The sequence below is a fragment of the Quercus robur genome, chromosome 1 (genome assembly GCF_932294415.1).
Source record: "Quercus robur chromosome 1, dhQueRobu3.1, whole genome shotgun sequence".
NCBI lineage: Eukaryota > Viridiplantae > Streptophyta > Magnoliopsida > Fagales > Fagaceae > Quercus > Quercus robur.
This window is the reverse complement of record NC_065534.1, coordinates 37,344,706-37,362,369: the sequence shown is the minus strand read 5'-3', so window position 1 is coordinate 37,362,369 and position 17,664 is coordinate 37,344,706. Positions and strand designations below refer to the sequence as shown.

The 17,664-nt window shown below is 37.0% G+C and overlaps 2 protein-coding genes across 2 annotated transcripts; both read left to right on the top strand.

Annotated features, from left to right (window-relative positions):
• Positions 1–993: 993 nt before the first annotated feature.
• Positions 994–5,564, top strand: LOC126688834 (vacuolar cation/proton exchanger 3-like). Its single transcript, XM_050383710.1, has 11 exons — positions 994–1,401; positions 1,574–1,641; positions 1,741–1,769; positions 1,884–2,080; positions 2,173–2,385; positions 3,142–3,255; positions 3,343–3,459; positions 3,566–3,619; positions 4,612–4,728; positions 4,831–4,921; positions 5,031–5,564. Exons 1-11 carry the CDS (start codon positions 1,102–1,104, stop codon positions 5,084–5,086), a joined length of 1,356 nt encoding a protein of 451 aa, XP_050239667.1. The 5' UTR covers positions 994–1,101; the 3' UTR covers positions 5,087–5,564.
• A 10,168-nt stretch (positions 5,565–15,732) lies between these two features.
• LOC126688828 ((S)-8-oxocitronellyl enol synthase CYC2) lies at positions 15,733–17,197 on the top strand. Its single transcript, XM_050383696.1, is given in 1 exon segment — positions 15,733–17,197. A coding segment is annotated over 1 exon segment (1,134 nt). The 5' UTR covers positions 15,733–15,781; the 3' UTR covers positions 16,916–17,197.
• Positions 17,198–17,664: the final 467 nt, after the last annotated feature.

The window sequence follows — 17,664 nt, the reverse complement described above, 5'->3', positions numbered from 1 at the left end:
TATTTCAACTATGCTTATTTTAATAACTTGTTACTTCATACCAACCCAACATTAAGTGTCCGTTTGAAAAATCTTATTTAACTTTTTGCTAAAAATATTATAGATAAAAAGTAAAAGTTGAATAAAAATAAGTAGGTGGCTCATGTAAGACTCGTAAATAGTAATACAAATAAGCAAAAGTTAAATATAATAAGTAGATGACTCACATGTAATCTACAAATAGTAGAAAAAATAAATAATAAACTTGCTTATAAGTGCATCTTAAACAAGTACTAAATCCTAAAAGTTACTATTTGTAAATTGACTTAAAAGATAAACCAAACTTATAAACTTCAACAATCATCATATTTCATTTGCATGTTGCATTTTGGATGAGGTTGGGCTATACATAGGTTTTCTATTTTATTTTATTTTATTATATGGGCTTTGATTATTTTCCGTTTAACATGTTCACATTTTTTCATATCTTGCATAAAATGTGAATATTTAGCATAAACATGTGGATTTTGTGTGAAACATTTCACCTCCGAGAGTGTGAAAGTGGAACTAATAATAAAAGGGTTTGGTTAATGTGTGCCCTAAGGCACACATTAAGTTTTTTATTTTTGAAAATATTTTTTCGGGAATTAAAAAAGTTGTTATTACTTTTTCAATTATCGAGAAATTTTTTTTCCAAAAATAGTGCACACATTAGTAAAATTCATAATAAAAAATTATTTATTTAATTATTATTTTTATCTCTCTTGTCTATGGGCCTTATAACACAACGTAAAACGGCTATTCGTTTGCCACCTTTCGACAAGGCAGCAGCAACACCTATGCGTAAGTTTGAGGTTTAAGTACGTGGAGAGACTTTCATAAAAAAAAAAAGTACGTGGAGAGACTCATGCAAGACGAAGACAAGGACATGCGAAAATTCCTGGAAGCTGCGTACACTAATTACACACTATGCCTCGACTCTTTAAATCTGCAATAGGCTTGTCCTTTATAAGATCCAGTAGTGTAATACCTCAAAGAGAGAGAGAGTACTTTCAGGGGTTCTTCCAAGTCATTGTTATTGTTAGCTAAGGTATCTTCATCACAATTAGAGCTTGACATACAATGGATTCACGTCATGACACCATGGGCATGGATTCACATCATGAGGCCATGAACGACGTGGAGAATGGTGACTCTAAGAGCTTAATGAACAAGGGCCTCTCCAAGGGTCGGACACAACAAAATGTGTCATCCTCAATTTTGCGCAAGAAATCGGATCCAGTGCTTGTATCCAAAGTTCGGTTCAAAATGCTTAGACAATTCTTGGCCAATTTGCAAGAGGTTATTCTTGGCACCAAGATTGCTGTGCTCTTCCCAGCTATTCCACTAGCAATCGCTGCAGACTTTTATAACTTTGGAAGAGTAAGTGTCAATATTTCTGGATCTTTTAGTGGATAAATGCATGCTTTTAAGATAAACGTGACTCATATATAACTTATAGTATCTGTGTATTTTGTTTACACACAAAATCGAGATCTTAAAATACATACATTATGATATGCTATTTGATCGATATTCTTTTCATGACACGTAGCCTTGGATTTTTGCTTTGAGCTTACTTGGACTCGCACCGCTTGCTGAACGGGTCAGCTTCCTGACTGAGTAAGTTGGCATTTTAATTATGTGATTAAAAACATTTGGAACAAACAAAAGACAATTATGTAACATTGTTATACATTTTTTTTTCTATGTAACAAACAGGCAAATTGCATACTTCACGGGTCCGACAGGTATTATTTGAATCCAATTCCTAGAACTCATTCATTATTCATCTGGTATTTCAAAAATAAGAATTCCACATTCATCAAAGGAATTGAAATATTGAGTGTTGGATCGATGTGTAGTTGGAGGGCTTCTGAATGCAACATGTGGTAATGCAACGGAGCTCATAATTGCATTATTTGCTCTTCGCCAAAACAAAATACATGTTGTGAAGTACTCTCTTCTGGGTTCCATCCTTTCAAACCTTCTTCTTGTACTTGGGACCTCTCTCCTATGTGGAGGCTTGGCCAATATTAAAAAGGAACAAAGATATGACAGAGTAAGACATCAATTCCAATTTAGCCACTTTAATTTAGAAATTAGGAAGGTGGGTTTTATGTGATTTTTATTCTATTTTATTTGGTTTAACAGAAACAGGCGGATGTGAACTCGCTCCTTCTGTTGCTGGGATTGCTATGCCACTTGCTACCATTGATGTTCAGATATGCCTCAGGAATTGAAACTTCCACAGCTGTGTATACCCTTCAGTTGTCAAGAGCAAGCAGCATTGTGATGCTTATAGCATATGTTGCATATATCTTCTTCCAGTTAAAAACCCACCGGGAATTGTTTGATTCACAAGAGGTGATTAAAAAAAAAAACAAGTTTATACCGGTGAACAATGTTTTAGGTTGCAAAAGACCCAATTAATTTGATGGTACCGAGAGAGAGAGAGAGAGAGAGAGGGGAGGGATTCGGGCAATAGAGTAGAGATTTCTAACTATTTAAAAAAGAAGAAGAAGAAAGTTTTAAGTTATTGTCTAAATTCCTTCTGCTTAAATTGCATGCATGGGAAACTTAATTGCAGGTGCTTTAATAGCGGATTGGTCCAGAAATGAAAATAAGGCTTTATAACAAGTACTTAATTGTAAATTACTGGGAGGTAAAGTGTAGAAAGATTCCAACTCAAAACCATCTATTTTGATATTTTAATAAATTATCAATAATTTTGAAGTTTTAAATTGTTAGAAAGTTGAATTTATTCATTTTATCATTATTTTAACTGAGGAAAAAAAAAGCTTATTCGTTTTTTATTTTTATTTTTCCACCCTACAAATGCTATTCAATTTTCTATATTACCTTTGTGAAAAATTTCTAATATTTTCAGAAATTTCTTTTACTCATATTCTCCTTTTTTTTCTTTTTTTTTTTTTTTTTTTTTACATCTATACTAAAAGACAGGAGAACAATAGTGAAAAATTACCAACAGTAGGTAAAATACACATGCCTTGATTTTGGCGTTGGGAAAATGTAGTTGGGTTGTTAGACCATTTCTTTTATCTTCAAAGAGTCGGTATAAAACCCAATGACTAAAACTTATTTTGGTGCAATTATTTCCAGGATGACGAGGAAGACGAAAAGGCAGTGATAGGCTTTTGGGGTGCATTTACTTGGCTAGTTGGAATGACAATTATCATAGCTGTGCTATCTGAGTATGTTGTGGGAACAATAGAGGTATAAATGCAAACCTTTTTGGTGTAAAACCTTAATTGCGTTCTATGGCATAGTGCATACTCTTACATGAAAATCTTTCTCAATTAGGCTGCATCAGATTCTTGGGGAATTTCTGTTAGCTTCATCAGCATAATTTTGCTACCAATAGTTGGAAATGCAGCAGAACATGCTGGATCAATCATATTTGCGTTCAAGAACAAGTTGGTATGACATATGATTTATTTATTTTGTGTATAAATTAAATTCTGGGTATTATGTATACCTTGAATGAATGTAGATATAACTGTATAGAATTCTGCGTATCATGCAGGATATCTCTCTGGGTGTAGCTTTGGGGTCTGCATCTCAAATTTCCATGTTTGTGGTAAGATTAAATTAGCTCAAAAGTCAAAACATTTACATAGGTAGCATTTTTTTTTTGGTTGAGAAATAAACACAATCACACACAGGGAAAATGGAAATTTATGTAGCATTTGTTTGTTGAAATTTAAGTTAAAAAAAAAATTAGAAACATAATTATGTTCATGTTTTTTTTTTTTTTTTTTTTTTTTTTTTTTTTTTTTTTTTATATTAAGAATTATATAAGATTGTTAAGAAAATAAATTCCGGTATTTTGAGATGAGAAATTCAACATTTTATAATAATTATTTATTTTTCCCAATACATTCTTAGGTTTATAATAAGAATGATATGTACCCACGACTTTTATGAATTTCTAAAAATAACTCTCATGTAGAAAATATTTTCCTTAAAAAAGTCTAGTGAATTAAAATTCTCTTTTATGGAGATGATATTTAGTATACACATAGCGTTTTGGATACACACAACATCATACTATTCACATATTATTAGTATAATGTTATACATATACATACAAAACATTAGGTCCATCAAATTAGAAGCCCTTTCTATGGAGACAATATTTAGATTTTTGGACGCACACAATTTTATACCCATAAAGGCCTCATAGAAGTGAAAGCCATGTGTTATCATTGATTAGTGATGTATGCAACATTACAATCTTGATATGTGGGCCTCACAGAGGTAGGACCCATATGCTATGAGTATTATACTACATGCATTTGAAATATTATGTATTTTTTTTTTCCTTTCAATGAACATATTAGGGAAGAGTTTACCCATTGACTTCTTAAGAAGGGTAATAATGGTATTTAGTGAAATTTCCCATGTTCGTGACGTTGGATCAACATTCCACATGGTTATGTCACATGTATCAGTCATCCTTTAAAACCTCAAATTATGCTAAATTAAACCTTGAAAATCCAAAAAAAAAAAAAAAAAACCTTCACCTCATTAATTAACAAGGAACATCTAATATTAATCTATGAATTTCAGGTTCCTCTGAGCGTTGTTGTTGCTTGGACAATGGGCATTGACATGGATCTTGATTTTAGTCTCCTCGAAACTGGTTGTCTTGCATTCACAATAATTGTCACGGCCTTCACTTTACAGGTTCTTAATTTATACTAGATTCTATCGACGTCTTTTGTTATGTTAGATATTGTTGATGATCGGTTTTCAATGATTAACTTCACATTATTTGTCATTATTCAGGATGGAACTTCACATTACATGAAGGGAATTGTTCTTTTCCTATGCTACATTGTTATTGGTGCTTGTTTTTTTGTTCATAAAATCCCAGTGAGTAAGTGCCTAGCCAAAAAGCTTTTCTTACTTACCATGCATGTTGCCAAACAATATAATATATATGTGATTATTTTTAATTCATTCTTCAATAATGTCTACAATTTTAGGTGAAACAACCGTCAACTTAGGAGTTGGACAATCCTCTGGAGTTTTGAATGCCTGAGCTGACTACATTGTTTGGGATTTACATCCCAAACTAAAGATTGGTGCATCCGTAAATCTATTTCTTACTTTATTCATCCGTTTGTGAAGTGCTGGAAAAACTCATTCCCATTTCAATTGTGACCAATTGAGAGATTAAGTGCTAGAGATTTCGAGTTGCGGGCGTGTCTAAGAAAGTGGGGACTACTTAAACTTGGAGAAAGAATGAATTTTCGTGTTGAAGATGTTTGTATATAGTTCTGTCTCTATGTCTCTGCAATAAGTTTTAATTTATTTCAAATTTAGTTCATAAATTTGTGGCGAATGCCAAGTCATTTCTCTTCCCCTTTCTTTTTTTGAGACTACTAGTACTTAATTTAAGCTGATATGTTGCCAAACCAGAGGAAAAGGCATTACATCTTTGATGTACAATAAGAAAATCTGGAGAGTATCAGATTTCAATTTTATCTTCTAATAAAATTCCCCAAGTGTTTATCTTACTTTATTTATATATGCACCTTTCTTGGTGAAACCTGTAGCTTTTGTTTACCATGCAATGAGCCAATGATACAAAGTTTATATATATATATATATATATAGAGAGAGAGAGAGAGAGAGAGAGAGAGAGAGAGAGATGGCAGCGTTGATGATGACAAAGATCTCTTATTAGTGTCATCAATGAAGGTCGGTAGTGGTGACAGGTGGTAGTGGGAATTTGTTATGTTTTATTTTTATTTTTTTAATATTTATTTTAAGCAACTTAAATAAGAAATGCAAAAAAATAGAATTTAATTAAATAAATGGACATACGGCAAGTGGAACATAAAGTGGTATACAAAAAACCTTAAAAGGGATTCAGCAAAGAAAAAAAAAAAAAACCCTTAAAAGGTTGGAATGTGCACGAATGTGGGGACATGATGTTCAGCATCGAGGAGATAGGGCAAGCAAGTCTTCAACATGGCTTTCAACCATTGACTATGCTCGCTTGCTCATGTTTAATTTTGCTCTATTTTAAAAAGATTTTATGACTATATATTCGTCATTTTCCATGTCATTACCTAATTAATGATTTATCCTAATGGAACATGTATCTGTAAGTGTATTTTTATGAATTATGAATCTATGGGGTTGGAATAATGAGTCAAAATCTTTTATCTCACTTTATACTCCATAAATAAAAATTTGTCAAATGTTTATCTACTTAATTAAATCCTAATTTTGTGGCTTATTTATTTTAGTTATCTAAATTAAATAAATAAAGAAAATAAGAAAAACCCAACAGTCAACCCATCCCACCACTAGTAGCACCACCTTCATTCCCCGCGGCCACCAACAAATCTAGTCACAGCCATCTAAGGTTTTTTTTTTTTTTTTTTTCTTGAGAGGAATTAGTTAGTTATGTTAGCATTGAAATTCTAGTGTACTAACAGGTTTAAGATCACAGCCATCTAAGTAAGGTACCATCTTGGAACTTTGAACAAAGCCAAGCCAAATATAGGACCTTCACACTCCAACAAAGTCCAATATTCTGTCATTCCTTTTCTCGGCTTTCTCAGGAACCAAACATTATGGTTGATTCAATCAGTTAAAAGTGCGGGTGGGTGGGTGGGTGGGTGGGTGGGTGATATAAAATCTATTATAGTTTTCAAATAAAACTACTTTTATTTTTATTTTTCCTTTCTAATTGTACCACGTTATATCTTTTCGACCTTTGGTTCCTGAGAAATAAAAACTTGTCATATCAAACTTTATATTTTGAGGTGCTCTTTGTGATGGGGAAAATCACGACCAAAATTTTTTGGTTCTGATGGATGGCTGTGAATGAAGGTGTTGATGGCTTTGGTGAACAATGGTAGTGGTGTAGGTGGTAGGATGTGTTAACTTTTGGGTTTTTCTTATTTTCTTTATTTATTTAATTTAGGTAACTGAAATAATAAAGCCACAAAATTAGGATTTAATTAAATAGATAGACATTTGACAAGTTTTTATTTGTGGAGTATAGAGTGGGGTTGAGAAAGTGAGACAGAAGATTTGGAGTCTGGAATAATTGTGGACACAGTTATGACTAGGGGTGTTCACCAAACAGTGCAAACAGTACAAATTGCAAAAACCGCATCAAAACTTCACGCAAAATGGTATAACCGCACCGCGCTAAAAGTATCAATACGTGTAGTGCAATGCAGTTTGCAGTTTTATAATAAAAAAACTACACCATATCACACCATCTCTATATATTAATATATTTATTTTTTCATATTAAATATATTATTAATAGTTTAGTTTTCAATGAAAAAAATAGTTTAATAACCATAACAAGTGTTGATTAAGAAATTTAACTCAAAATAAAGAAAAACTAGGTCAATAGTTTAAAACTTGGCCCAAAAAAGAAGGGAAAATCAGTTTTGGGCTGGGCAAGAAAAGCCAAAAATTTGAAAAATATAACAACTTCAAATTGTTCAAATCGCATCTGTGGGACCGGAGAATTTGTGGGCCCGGCCCACTTCATAATAGGGCTTAAGATCCAAGCCAAGGAGAATAATTTCCGAGGACGCAAAGTAAAAATCCGGACAAGGCCCAAATATATGGCCAAGGACGATCTTATGCTCGGCACCTCACAAAACGCCTGAAGAAAAGGACAAACCCAGTACAGGGGCAGGACAAGGGAGAAAGCTGCCAACAACGTAGTATGGAACCCTGCATCTGGCAGGCCCATACTCCAAACCATGCTATATAACTTTTCCAACCACCCCCAACCACTCTAGGTATGGATTGATAGGACAAGTCTATACCCCAGAAAGTGAAACTTACACGTGGGCACTAAAAGGGAAGGGAACACTAGTATAAAAAGGAAAGAGAGTGAAGGGTAAAGGGATCCCAGAAAGAGGAAAAAATCCTACAAAAGGGAGAAGGGGAAGAATACTATGCTCCTCGGATGCTGTCCGAGGACTTAAATCTTACTACCCGCACCAATGGAAGGCTTAGCTAGTTAAGCCAAGTCCACCCATGTAAAAGCTTCCATAAAAACCACGACTAAACCGCTGACCGGTGACCAAGGTCCTGCCTTTCAAGCCCACTTCTCTACAAATCATATTGTTAGGGCCCTTTACATACGAGCCCAATGTCATTCTCGGGTCGTTAAAAAAACGTGTCCCTACAATTGGCGCCGTCTGTGGGGAGCCTTGCGCGTTGGCACAGGTGGCGGTGGAGTCAAGCCTCTGTCAAGCAAGGGTCGGCGAAAGCTCCTTCATTTCCAGCAGCACGCTGTTGTTGTTCCGACATAAATTTCCGCTAGGGGCTACGCCTCGCAGTATCAATGGCACGGGCAGCTCTAGGGGCTTCCAACATCAAGCTAACGCCCCCCACCTTGGTCGAGGGGCTAATCTTCAAAAACAAGAAAAAATACAAGTTTTGGACAGAACCAAGGCCTTGTCTGATCCTCGGACTCAAGCCTATGGGGAAACCAACTACTTAACAGAAAAAATACAAGTTTTGGACAGAACCAAGGCCTTGTATGGTCCTCGGACTTAAGCCTATGAGGAAACCAACTACTTAACAGAAAAAATACAAGTTTTGGACAGAACCAAGGCCTTGTATGGTCCTCGGACTCAAGCCTATGGGGAAACCAACTACTTAACAGAAAAAACACAAGTTTTGGATAAAACCAAGGCCTTGTATGGTCCTTGGACTCAAGCCTATGGGGAAACCAACTACTTAACAGAAAAAATACAAGTTTTGGACAGAACCAAGGCCTTGTCTGGTCCCCGGACTCAAGCCTATGGGGAAACCAACTACTTAACAGAAAAAACACAAGTTTTGGACAGAACCAAGGCCTTGTATGGTCCTCGGATTCAAGCCTGTGGGGAAACCAACTACTTAACAGAAAAAATACAAGTTTTGGACAGAACCAAGGCCTTGTATGGTTCTCGGACTCAAGCCTATGGGGAAACCAACTACTTAACAGAAAAAATACAAGTTTTGGACAGAACCAAGGCCTTGTCTGGTCCTCGGACTCAAGCCTATGGGGAAACCAACTACTTAACAGAAAAAACACAAGTTTTGGACAGAACCAAGGCCTTGTATGGTCCTCGGACTCAAGCCTATGGGGAAACCAACTACTTGACAGAAAAAACACAAGTTTTGGACAGAACCAAGGCCTTATATGGTTCTCGGACTCAAGCCTATGGGGAAACCAACTACTTAACAGAAAAAATACAAGTTTTGGACAGAACCAAGGCCTTGTATGGTCCTCGGACTCAAGCCTATGGGGAAACCAACTACTTAACAGAAAAAATACAAGTTTTGGACCAGATTAAGGCCTTGTATGGTCTTCGGACTCAACCACACAAGTTTTGGATAGAATCAAGGCCTTGTATGGTCCTCGGACTCAAGCCTATGGGGAAACCAACTACTTAACAGAAAAAATACAAGTTTTGGACAGAACCAAGGCCTTGTCTGGTCCTCGGACTCAAGCTTATGGGGAAACCAACTATTTAACAGAAAAAACACAAGTTTTGGACAGAACCAAGGCCTTGTCTGGTCCTCGGACTTAAGCCTTTGGGGAAACCAACTACTTAACAGAAAAAACACAAGTTTTGGACAGAACCAAGGCCTTGTATGGTCCTCGGACTCAAGCCTATGGGGAAACCAACTACTTAACAGAAAAAAATACAAGTTTTGGACAGAACCAAGGCCTTGTATGGTCTTCGGACTCAAGCCTATGGGGAAACCAACTACTTAACAGAAAAAAAACAAGTTTTGGACAGAACCAAGGCCTTGTATGGTCTTCGGACTTAAGCCTATGGGGAAACTAACTACTTAATAGAAAAAACACAAATTTTGGACAGAACCAAGGCCTTGTATGGTCCTCGGACTCAAACCTATGGGGAAACCAACTATTTAACAGAAAAAATACAAGTTTTGGATAGAACCAAAGTCTTGTCTGGTCCTCGGACTCAAGCCTATGGGGAAACCAGCTACTTAACAGAAAAAACACAAGTTTTGGACAGAACCAAGGCCTTGTATGGTCCTCGGACTCAAGCCTATGGGGAAACCAACTACTTAACAGAAAAAATACAAGTTTTAGACAGAACCAAGGTCTTGTATGGTCCTCGGACTCAAGCCTATGGGGAAACCAACTATTTAACAGAAAAAACACAAGTTTTGGACAGAACCAAGGCCTTGTCTGGTCCTCGGACTCAAGCCTATGAGGAAACCAACTACTTAAGAGAAAAAATACAAGTTTTGGACAGAATCAAGGCCTTTTATGGTCCTTGGACTCAAGCCTATGGGGAAACCAACTAACAGAAAAAATACAAGTTTTGGACAAAACCAAGGCCTTGTTTGCTCCTCGGACTCTAGCCTATGGGGAAACCAACTGCTTAACAGAAAAAATACAAGTTTTGGACGGGACCAATGCCTTGTCTGGTCCTCGGACTCGAGTCTATGGGGAAACCAACTACTTAAGAGAAAAAATACAAGTTTTGGACACAACCTGGACGTTATATGGCCCTTAGACTCTACTCCGGAGAGGAGTTACCCATTAATAGTTGGGTTAATCCCTAGACTGAATGGAATCCCCAGTCTACCCTCGGATCCTCAATACCAGGGGAACTGATGCGATTGTGATAGGGCCAGGTGTTATCAAAAACACGGCCAAAGTCCCTCACTACTCGGCAACCCTCTCGGATGGTTTATTTTGAGTTTATCATTCTCGGACGGTTGTCTCCCATGAATTACGGAGCACTCAGCTGTTATCTCGGTTAGTCTCATAAGTTTAATCTACTGTGAGTTAGCATTATTATACTTGATAATGTCGATAAGTTCAAATTAGTAGCTTTCTGTTTCAAGGTTTCCTGCTCTAAGTATCATTAAAGGAAAATACACATGTAGTACCCTATTCACAAAGTAATTGCTGCAGAAAAGAAAAGTATTTTGGAGGAAACAGATTCATCTCTTATTAAGACAAAGAAATAGTACAACGTACAATAAAAGAGCTTGAATAAGCTTATACTGAAAACTAACTACATAAGCAAAAAGAAAAGATACAAGGAAATGAGGAAAAAACAGAAGAAGAGGTGCAGAGAAGAGAGATGCAACAGTTCCAGAACTTTGTCTACGGAAACCATTCCTCAATACTTTTATATGCCCATAACTCAGGCAGCAAAAGAACCTAACATGGAGTTAGCACCTTTGAAGAAAAGGTGCAGGGAGCGGGGTGTTCGCCGGTGGCCACACAGGAAGTTGATGAGTCTCCATGTTAGCCACGCTTGCGATAGAGCAGATGGCGCTGATGGCAGAAAACCTTACTTCTGACACACCAAGAATCTGATGTGACCAGTACCTGCTTCAGATTTTGACTAAAAGAGGTAGAGATATCATCCCCACCTTGTCAAAATGGGGGATTATCTTGAGCCTGTGTCTCCCCTGTCCAGATCGCACCACCTTGAGTCTCGGAAGGATCCGGTGCCTCTGGAGCGGGTGTGGTTCCTTCACCCCCACCCGTGCTTCAAACATATTGCTCTAAAGGTGGATTGCACTGGATATGGAGACTGTGAGTATGGCTGAAGGATTATGAATTTGAAAGGGGCCAAAGGGTTTATACGTAAGGGGAGTAACCTCCTAACCTGCTTATATAAAGGGCAAATTGGTGGCATTTAATTTATGCAGGTTTCCAAGGAATGCTACAGACAAGACGGTTTTGGCTCAATTTCCAACACTACCTGCAGCCATAAGATTTGAATATCCTCGTGAAGGCGCGCCTCGAGCACTGAGACGTCGAGGACGCCGCGTGAGTAAATCTAGAGGGATGCCTCATAATTCGGCACACCTCCCATGCAAATGGAAAAACACCAACATCAATAAAGTACAGAATTTGAGCAAGCCATGGTTTGGGCCCGACATCACCAAAACCCTCCTCCCCAACCAGGAGGTCGGACAGCAGGATTTTGAGGAGTTATTGTGGGGCCCGAGAATTTGTGGGCCCGGCCCACTTCATAATAGGGCCTAAAATCCAAGCCAAGGAGAATAATTTTCGAGGACGCAAAGTAAAAATCCGGACAAGGCCCAAATATATGGCCAAGGACGATCTTATGCTCGGCACGTCACAAAACGCCTGAAGAAAAGGACAAACCCAGTAAAGGGGCAGGACAAGGGAGAAAGCTGCCAATAACGTAGTACGGAACCCTGCATCTGACAGGCCTATACTCCAAACTATGCTATATAACTGTTCCAACCACCCCCAACCACTCTAGGTATGGATTGATAGGACAGGTCTATACCCCAGAAAGTGAAACTTACACGTGGGCACTAAAAGAGAAGGGAACACTAGTATAAAAAGGAAAGAGAGCGAAGGGTAAAGGGATCCCAGAAAGAGGAAAAAATCCTACAAAAGGGAGAAGGGGAAGAATACTATGCTCCTCGGATGCTGTCCGAGGACTTAAATCTTACTACCCGCACCAATGGAAGGCTTAGCTAGTTAAGCCAAGTCCACCCATGTAAAAGTTTCCATAAAAACCACGACTAAACCGCTGACTGGTGACCAAGGTCCTGCTTTTCAAGCCCACTTCTCTACAAATCATATTGTTAGGGTCCTTTACATACGAGCCCAATGTCATTCTCGGGTCGTTAAAAAAACGTGTCCCTACAGCATCTTATACACCGAACTGCACATGTGACTGCAAAAATAAAATACGGTGCAGTTATAGTTTTGGCTAAACTCTGCACTGTATCACACCACACATGTGATGTAAAAATGAGGCACGATACTATTATGATTTTGATACTATTATGATTTTGGTTAAACCGCTAAAAATGACCAAAACCACACTACCTGCACCTCAAACATCACTCATGACAATGATATATGTACTATGAGGTAGTATTGAGAGGAGTGGAAATAGTAAGTGCCGAGATGGCCCGTCTTGCTTAAGCTAATGTCGAATCTGACCCATCGAGCGCATCCAGCCCAACTCAATTACAAGCCTATTTTCAAATTCTCCTAAAGTGGGCTAGTTGGAGTTTGGGCTGGAATTTTATTTTATTTTATTATATATATATATAAAAGTGGATGAATGATGAAAATCAAAAGGCTCACATGGTGGATTATTTTGCTCAGACCCAGACCTTTGTCTTGTAAAGAAATTTTAAGCTTACGCTTGAGGTAAGAAACCTTTTATGCAAATAGTTAGAAGACATCTATGCAAACGGTAGAATTGCCACTGGGCCTTGTAGCCTAGTGGCACCCAGTTTCATTATAATCGTTAGCTCGAGAGTTCTATTCCCTGCAATTATCCAGCAAAAAAAAAAAAAAAATGGTAGAATTTTTTAAAATTGCCAGCAAGGCTGATTCTATCTTTGACGGGTTCTACCCTTCTTCTAAATGAGTGCTATAAAATAGTTTATATTACATTGAAACACTCCAAAGTAAATAAATATGAAACCTAATTAAATTTTTCTATTGTTTTTGCCAATTTGTTTCCCAAACAATCCTAAAATCTTAGTCATCCATTTTGAAATGAGTGGATCAAATTTTGTCATATTATTAATAATTTAATTAGGTATAAAGAATTGTAATAGTGAACTATAAAAAGAAAAACATTATGGTAAGTTGGTAACATATAATTTACTCACTTCAAAATTAATGGATAGAATTTTAGGAATTTAAGGGTGCATAGAGTTACTCCTAATAGCCTATTAAGGGCCAAAGTCACCATACCTTTTGTAATATTGTTTATTTATAATACTCCAAAATCTATTGGTGGACAAGAGATGGCAAATTTTTAGTCGAAAAGAAACACGCTTTCTTTCACACCAAACAAACCCAAACCAAAGCAAATTCCAAATTTGAGACAACTTCTAACACTAGAGTCATTTTTGGTTGACTTTTAAAAGCCAATCATAGAGGAAAATTTCCCATTGGATTTTGGAGAAAGGATGTTATGGTAGGTGGATAGAATTTGTCGATATTAGACTAAGACTCAATTAATTTGTGGAGAAAAGAATTGGAGTCGGTTTGATTTCGATAAGGGTTGAAACCCATTAAATTTCCCATCGTTACTACTAATCTGATTGCCAATCTTAAGACAAGCTGCCTTAGCGATGAGATCTTTAGCACTAGAATTGCTTTCCATTGCCAAGAACTTTTTGATGGTATCTTGACTGCTTTGAAGTAATTGCCTTTCATGAATTTAGACTTAAGCTTATGTACCTATAGTTTGTCTGAATCAACCAGTATACCTTATCGGTTTTATTATCTAGTTTTTGATTGATTGTCATCCCCATGACCAAGCGAGACTTGTTTTTTGAGGTTTGGGGATCGAATTTGGCCCTGGGCTGAATGAACCCTTCATGCTCAATATGGGCTTGTTTGTCTCGAGCCCCTCTAGATACAGTGAAAAAGGTTTAGCTCCAACCACCAATAGGAGGATGACATGTGTTCTATCATGTACATTACACATGACTCACTTGGTTAGTTAAGTTAAATGAGTGACAATGACAAATGTTATATTCTTATTAGTGGTTGGAGCCTTGGGCTCTTAGACATGTTTAGAACCAAATCTTATTTGTATATAATTATATTGAAAATGTTTTTTTTTTCAATGAAGTTTTGAATCTCTCTCTCTATATATATATATAAACTTGGGGGGGATTTAAAAGTTTTTATAGGACTACACAATTAGCAACAACTTGAAAAAATTGTTGACTATGAATTATAAACAATCATTTTCACTTTGACTCGTCACTTTTTTTCCGCGACTCATAATTTGATAATTCCAAATCAATTTTCTGGCTCAAAAGTTGTTTATTTCGATTTACACTTGTTTAAAGCAAAAGGGCTACCTACCTTCTCCCGCATGGCCCTGCCTACCAGAAAATGCATGTCAGGTCATAGCTAAGTGCGTGCAACATGCCTTGGGGTGCAACAAATTAACATTCAAGTCTTTCATAGCAGTTGTCTCAAGAAATAAAAAATAAAAAAGTCTTTCATAGCAAAGGTGGAAAGCTTTCCAGGTATAACGAAAAAAAATTATATAAAAAAATATGTTGGTTGAGCTTGATACAAAAGTCGAGCTGTACCTATTAAGGAAATGGGGTCTTGAAACCATGCATATAGGATTCCCCCTATAATATAGGGAATGCCATTTTTTCCGGTTGAATAATACAGGGAATGCGTTGACCATTGAAAAACTTTAGGTTTAAATTAAATTTAAAACACAATATTTTAAACTTTGTTGCAACCACAAGGCCAGCAAAGTTACGGCCAGGGGCACAATCCGCCGGCAAGTTAGTCATTGAACAGTTATGGCAGCCAAGTTGTTTGTTTCTAATTTAAATCATAACTTGCTACTCTTTTATTTTCATTTTCAAAAGGAAGCTTATTTATAAGAAAGTAGTGTTTTGGCTTTTGGTAAGATTATTTTATTTTTTATCCATGAGATACATCCAAAAGCCTTATAGTTGATGGACCTACATTCTGGGCGTTTCCAAAAAGAGCACAAAGAAGCCATTTAAATAAGGATGCTGCTTATCTTGATTACAACTAGATTTATTAAAAGAAGGGAGGTCACATTAGGCATTAATTAATTGGAAGTTAGGAATCTTACAAAAGACGGTTAGGTCATATTATTGCACAACACAAGATTCATGTATATATAATGTCTTCCTATAAAAAGAGTCTCCAAAGCTCCAACTGAGGCAAGATATCCAACAAATTGTGCTAATGGCAGTTCAAGAATCTAATAGAAATGAAGCTGCCACTAATCATGTGGCAGTCATATTTGGGGTTACAGGGTTAGTTGGAAAGGAGCTTGCGAGAAGGCTAATCTTGAAGTCCAAATGGAAGGTTTATGGTATAGCTCGAAACCCTGAGAGCATACCAATAAGAAATCCTAACTTCCATTTCATTTCATGTGATTTGTTAAACCCTATAGAAACCCAAAAAAAGCTTATTTTCTTACAAGATGTGACCCATATCTTCTGGATCACTTGGGCAAGCCAGTTTCCCTTGGATAGCCAAGAGTGTAGCGAGAAGAACAAGGACATGATGTCCAATGCTTTGAATGCCATTCTTCCCACAGCAAAGGCATTAAAGCATGTATCACTGCAGACAGGTATGAAGCACTATATCTCATTAGAAGGCCCTTTTGACCACAAAGTTCGTTACTACAATGAAGAATGTCCGAGGATAAGTAGTACAAGTCATAATTTTTACTATGACCTAGAGGACTTGCTCAAGGAGAGGCTAGCTGGTAAGGTAGCTTGGTCTGTGCTCCGGCCTGGTTTGTTAATGGGTAGTTCTACTAGGACTCTGTATAATTTCATGGGTGGCTTATGTGTTTATGGAGCAATTTGTAGATATCTACATCTCCCTTTTGTCTTTGGAGGGACAAGAGAGTGTTGGGAATAGACCTGCATTGATGGCTCAGATGCTCGATTAGTAGCTGAACAGCACATTTGGGCAGCCACCAATGATGCAACATCATCCATTGATGGCCAAGCTTTTAACGCAATCAATGGCCCCAGTTTTACTTGGAAGGAGATCTGGCCAGCTCTGTGTGTAAAGATTGGTGTAGAAGTACCAGAAAACATGCTTGTGGAGGATTTTTGGTTTGAAATAGGCATGGCTGACAAGAAAATAGTTTGGAAGGAGATTGTAATAAAAGAAGGGCTGGTTCAAACAGAGATGGAAGATTTGGCTAATTGGGCCTTCTTGGACATGTTGTTTCGATGCCCATTTAAATTATTGGGGACACGAGACAAAGCCGATCGGCTTGGTTTTACAGTAAAGTATAAGACATTGAATTCAATCTTGTTTTGGATTGATTTAATGAGAGGCGAGAAACTCATTCCTTAGAGCTAGCTTTGACTTCATCTTGGATAGACTAGTTAATGCAGGATGTGAGCACCATAAACTGGTTTTCACAGAAAAATAAAAACTAGTACTGGGAGCAGCTTGTCCATTGCATGTGCTAGTTGACTGCCTTTCTTGTTGTCTTTTTTTATTTTATTTAATGTTCATCCACCAGATGTTATTGGCTAATTAAATAAAAGCAGATGCCTTGTTCTCTACATAAGTGAAGTGTTCCCCCCTTTTTTTACTGATCTTGTCTTAAGGTGGTAGCAGCCTAAGCCTAACTTGTGTCTTGTGTTCCATGATGTTCATCTGGGGGGAGCTGCATTAACTGTGTGTTGCATTTGGATACATAATTATTTTGTACCATACATTTAATATAAGAATTTTTTTGTTCCCCCGGGTTGGACTGATTTGGCTGCATATTGCTTAAGCACGAATTTATGGGCGTTATAAGATATGAGAGAAATTTTTGGGGGAAATGGGGAGAGAAAATTTGGCACTCATTTTTCCGAAATTACTAACATTTTTTTTAGAGGAAAATTTACTAACAATTCGATATAATTAATGGTGAATTAGAAGAAAAAAAGTGGAGACAGAAAATTAAAAGTGAGAAGAGTTTGTTTTCAAATAATCGAAATTGGAGAAATGTGGAATTTGGTTTTGACTTTTGAGCTATTTAGTTTGGGGGAGAAAATTTGGTGGTGATAAAACCGAATTTGTTAGGACTCAGTATATCATCATTTTCTTCA

Coding starts and splice junctions, on each gene's coding strand:
- LOC126688834 (XM_050383710.1), top strand. CDS start 1,102: ATGGATTCACGTCATGACACCATGGGCATGGATTCACATCATGAGGCC. Junction 1,770..1,883: donor ATACTTCACGGGTCCGACAG/GTATTATTTGAA, acceptor ATCGATGTGTAG/TTGGAGGGCTTCTGAATGCA. Junction 3,460..3,565: donor TTGCGTTCAAGAACAAGTTG/GTATGACATATG, acceptor CGTATCATGCAG/GATATCTCTCTGGGTGTAGC.